This window comes from Pteropus vampyrus, unplaced genomic scaffold, assembly GCF_000151845.1.
Source record: "Pteropus vampyrus isolate Shadow unplaced genomic scaffold, Pvam_2.0 Scaffold127, whole genome shotgun sequence".
Taxonomy (NCBI): Eukaryota; Metazoa; Chordata; class Mammalia; order Chiroptera; family Pteropodidae; genus Pteropus; species Pteropus vampyrus.
The window spans coordinates 1,197,867-1,202,978 of NW_011888908.1; the positions used below are offsets into that span (position 1 = coordinate 1,197,867).

The following is a 5,112-nucleotide window of genomic DNA, read 5'->3' on the forward strand; positions in this document are numbered from 1 at the left end:
TTGTCATGGTCGGAACAGAGTACACAGAGTTCCACCCGCAGGATCGTCCAGCACAAACAAGGCATGCGAAACAGTAGAACCCAATCTAAGTCTCACCTGTTTAATGCATTGCATGTTAACACAATTACCAAGCAGTAATCCAGTACTGACATTTGTATTCTAGCATACCAGTTTCATTTATTACTCCTTATCATTGAAAATGTGTATTCTAGCAAATTACTTTCTACCAATCAAATAATGAGAGGTAAAGTCCAACTTGAACATATCAGCTTGAACATATTGGGATATTCCCAATACAGAGTGACTGGCAGAAAAAACGAATAGAGAGAGATAGTTTACTCTTACAAAGGATTGCAGGAACCATGGCTTTACATGTAGTGAAATGCAATCAGATTTCTACTTTTTACTCTTTCCAAATTGGAAACTAGACCCAGTGCGTGTATTTCTATATTTGTGCTTAATATACAAGAAATATATACACAAGAAACTGCTGCTTTAGGTGGCTACTGCTAAGGGTACTGAGTTTTTGCCTTTACTGCCTTCAGCACAGAATTCCATCTGCTATTCCTTTGTTCTAACTGCTCTTTTTTATACCTGTCTTGAAAAGAACTATGATTATCTTCATCCTCTGTCTCCGAAATGATTTCCATCTTCTGAATGATGAGTTTAATAAGCTCGTGCTGTTTTTCCACAAGAGAAGTCAGATCCTTCAGCCTAAAAGGACACAGACGTTTCATGAGTTTATTTTCGGTTATCCTTATAGCCCTTACGAGTGCAGAAAGGCCTCGGTACTAGACGCGTCCTGTATCAGATTAACTGTGCTCAGGTGACAGCCTCATGTAGTCAGAATCCTTCTAAAGAACACATATTTTTAAAGTTTAAGTGGTTTTCCTATGGTTGTGCTGTTGGTTCATGGCTGGTTTACTTTTGTTCCCATTATAGAGATTAAAATACTGTTGCACAGAATTGTTAAGTGGCTTATGTAGGGTCAGACAGCTAGCAAATAGTTGAGCAGGGCTTTGAACTCAGGTAGATGAACCCCAAAGACCTCGCGCTCAACCACTGTATACTAGATAGCTCCTCCGGGGATCCTCAAAAACTTTCAGTTTCAGTGTATGAATTCAGATGGCTCATGAGGAATGCAGCTTACGCTACTGGTTGGCAAATAAGTTGTTGGGTCTAAAAATATCTCTCATGATTTTCAATCTACCAGCAGTATCAGTCAGTTAAAGCATGCCTTAATACATGAGATAAACCCAAATATGCAACATAACCTTACACGACGCATCGTTATTTAAGAGTTTTAAGTTTCTCAAACACAGAGAAAAGGAAAAATACATACCGGTACTTCTGCTTCAATATTTCTACTTCTAAAGATGTATCAACATTTGGTATTTCTTGTCTTGCATCTTGGGTGCGACAGAGAAAATGAAATATACGCTATGGGATAAAGAATTCATAGTTAGTCAAGTTAAACTCAATTAAGGAACTATTTCTTAAACACGTGCTATAATTCAGCTACTGAGCCAGGCATGCTAGCACAAATATTCTGGAACACATCGTGGCCCTCACGGAGCTCACGGTCTCTTGAGAGAAGCAGACATGTAAAGAGCAATATAGCAAAATCATGCATATTATAATAGAGGACAGTACAAGATAAATAATATAGGAGGGGTTAACTGAAGTAGAGGATTGTTTAGGAAAAGGTTTAACCGAATCATTTAATATTGTGTCATAAAAATGTTCATCTGCAATATGGAGGTTCCTCAAAAAACTAAGAATTGATCTACCATATGATCCAGCAATCCCTCTACTGGGTATTTACCCCACAGACTTGAAAACCCATATATGAAAAGATATTTTCATAGCAGCATTATTCACAGTGGCCAGGATGTGGAAATAACCGAAGTGTCCTACGATAGATGATTGGCTAATGAAGCTGTGGTACATATATACAATGGAATATTACTCAGCCATAAGGAGAGATGAAATACTGCCATTTGCGACAACATGCATGGACCTCGAGATAATCATGCTAAGCGAAATAAGCCAGACAGAAAAAGTTGAAAATCACATGATATCGCTTATATGTGAGATATAAACCTAAAAGCAACAAATGAACAGGACAAACAAACAGAGACTCAGGGACATGGACTATAGACTAGTGGTTACCAGAGGGAAGGGCATGGGGGAGGAGGGGAGAAGCAGACAGGGTAAAGGGAGTCAAATATAGGGGGGTAGAGGGAGGGTCAAATGAGCAAAGGGGATCAAATATATGGTAGCTGAAGGAAACTGGACTCTGGGTGGTAATCACATAATTGAATATATAGATGTCAAATTATAATGTACACCTGAAAATTATATAATTGTATTAACCAATGTTACCCCAATAAACTTAAGAAAAAAGAAAAAAGTTTTTCCAGGCATTAAAAAAAAAAAACAAACCAAGCAAATAAAAAAAAAAAAAAATATATATATCCATCATAAGTGATGGTATTTCATACAGGATTAGTTGTTATTTCTCTAAAACCGTTCTGCACCATTATCCAACATAATTGAATTACACATGGAAAAATCTCTGAGGGGGTCAAAGGCAGATGTGAAATGACCAGGAATGAGGAGTCCAGGCAAGAGAAGACGGCCACTTGCACAGGCCACCCAGGCAGTCAGAAGGCCAAACCTGGGACTGACCGGAAGTGGAGGGAGAGGAAAAGGGGGTGCAGATGCCAAGGCCGACACCCTGCACAGGCAAACGAATCCGTGTGGCCATTAAGTGGCATAAAGATGGGGCTTTTTCACTCTTCCCCTGTAGGAGTGTCGGGAGGGAGGGGCACAGTGGACAAGTGAAGAGCATGAGCTTATTTCGAACATGCTGAAGTTGCGGAACATCTGAGACACCCCAGTAAAGGTGTACGTGACATCTGGAAACTGGGACCTGGAACTCTGAGAGCTCCAGGCCAGAGAAATGGATGCTGACCGAGCGACTGTGTGCAGGTCGTAACCACAACCACGGCTGCGAGTGAAGTCGGATAGGGAGGTGGCGTAGATCAGAACAAAGCGGAGGCTGCGCTTAGGTTGACTTCATTGTGTTACAGGCACAACGGGAAATAAACCTGCGGAGAACTCAGACTCGTCATGGAGACAGCAGGGGGCCCAGGGACAGTCAGGATTAGTGTCCAGTGCTTCTGACTCTTGGTCCCTTTCCCGTATATGGTCCCTTTCCACTATAATGCAGTGGCCTGGCTTGGCCTTTGACACTTTGTTTTCTGTCCGTATACTCCCCGTGTGTGCGTGCACGCATGTGCGTGTATCTGTGAATAGGTACGTGTGTATCCTATGTATGCACATAGACACACACATGTATCTGCGTATATATGTAAGTGACACGTGATTAGGAAAAACAAGGTAAACCTGCACCGTATTAAAGATACTTTAAGGGTGTAGCTGGCCCGCCCACCCGTCTGCTGTCACAGGGACCTGGTACGTATTTAACGCTGGAGGTGTGAGGAGCCACTGACAGGTGTCTCACCCCCCCCCCCCCCCCCCCCCCCCCCCCCCCCCCCCCCCTCGCTTTCCCATCATGCTCTTTTCTTTAGACCACAATTATTTGTTTCCCATGGGCAGCGAGACTCAACGTCTATAAAAGGGCGCCTCGGGGATGATACAACGAACGACGCCGGGCGGTGTCGCATTATCTACATTCGCTCCGCGTACTCACTAATATCCTTCCGCCGCATCTGGGCCTGTTGGGGTACACGATGATGGAACTCTGATCCACTTGGCGCAGGAACCAGAGCGGCAGCTTCTTCTCCAGGTTGGTGTGAAGCTCCACCTAACGTGCGTCGCGGGTTTGTGGATAAGAAACACGCATGAGCATCTGGAACTCTTATGCTGCACAGAAGGAGTCGTCAGTACAGCCGAACGAAAACTGACCCGTGTCCTGATTTACGCCCAAGCAGCTGGGCTGGACAGGTGTCCTCTGTCACCAGCACCCGGTCACTGGCCCCTGCCTCTCCCCTCATCCACCGACAAGACAGGGCCTGGCTACCTGGTTGGCCACGTGTTGACATAAAAAGAGGCTCAGGCAGTTTCCCAAGTTCTCTGCTGAGATTGCTCTAGGAAATTTTTTCCATTTTCGACCCTTTGATTAGGGCAGGCACAGCAGGGTTTCCCAGCACTGAGGGAATGTGCCATGTTCAACAGCTGTGTTCTCAGACACCATCTATTCTTACACGTGAATAATGAGGACGGTGCTCATGTCAACAAGTGTTAAATAAATATGGCACTTACCTGCATGGCAATCCGCTTCAGCAGCGCGTGCTTCTGGACCTCAGCAATATCCCCCACCGCCAAGCCAATCTGAAGGACAACACGGCGTCGAATCACTACCAGTTCTGTGGCTCACCTAGAATGGCTCCCGTGGGAGAGTGTCATGGAATATACTAGCACTGGCCTCAAAACACCTTACAGAAAGCCGCAAAGCCTACGCACCTGCTGGTTCCAGTAACCTTAAGTGTCATCATGGAACGATAAGACATACAAATTAATCTGACAGTCATCTTAAAGTTGAAACATGTTCTTTTTGGCGAGGAGGACGGGGGTGATGTGATATGAAATACAGTTGGCACAGCCAGGCGACACGGCTGGAAACTCTGGGAGTTTAGCATCTAACGTGAACAAGAGTCACTTGACGACATAGAAAATTCAAAACATTAAAACGAGGGAATGAAGGAATTTATATCTTACATATGTTTGGCAGGAAATGGTACCCTTTAAGGATGGGTGAGGACGCTGGTGAAAAATACCCCATCTAGACGTCTATGGCTAGATAGCATTAGGTGAGGGGAAGGGTCAGCTTGGTTGTACTCAGTCCAAATTAAATGAGCTTGCATTCACTCGGTCTATTTGCGAGACGCTCAGTACTTGTCTGCGCGGAACCAGCCCCGGCCTGCTGCAGCCCGAGACAAAAGCCATCCCTGCTCTCAAGGAGCTCAAAGCCAAGTCAGCTCTGCAAGAGAAGGGCTGCGTCTGTCCGCGTCACCACCGTATGCCCAGGGCTCAGAGTAGGACAAGGCACGCAGCAGGCACACCAAGTAGATGCCACATGAACAG

At 44.8% G+C, this 5,112-nt stretch overlaps 1 protein-coding gene across 1 annotated transcript in view; it reads right to left on the bottom strand.

Moving 5' to 3' along the window:
- Positions 1–509: 509 nt before the first annotated feature.
- The window catches only part of TRPA1 (transient receptor potential cation channel subfamily A member 1), a 45,487-nt gene continuing 40,884 nt past the window's right edge, over positions 510–5,112 (bottom strand). Inside the window, exons 24-27 of the mRNA XM_023534605.1 lie at positions 4,291–4,359; positions 3,719–3,832; positions 1,343–1,440; positions 510–714 (exon numbers count right to left, since the gene is read on the bottom strand). Of these exons, the coding sequence (XP_023390373.1) occupies positions 510–714; positions 1,343–1,440; positions 3,719–3,832; positions 4,291–4,359 (486 nt within the window). The remainder of the gene's footprint in view (positions 715–1,342; positions 1,441–3,718; positions 3,833–4,290; positions 4,360–5,112) is intronic.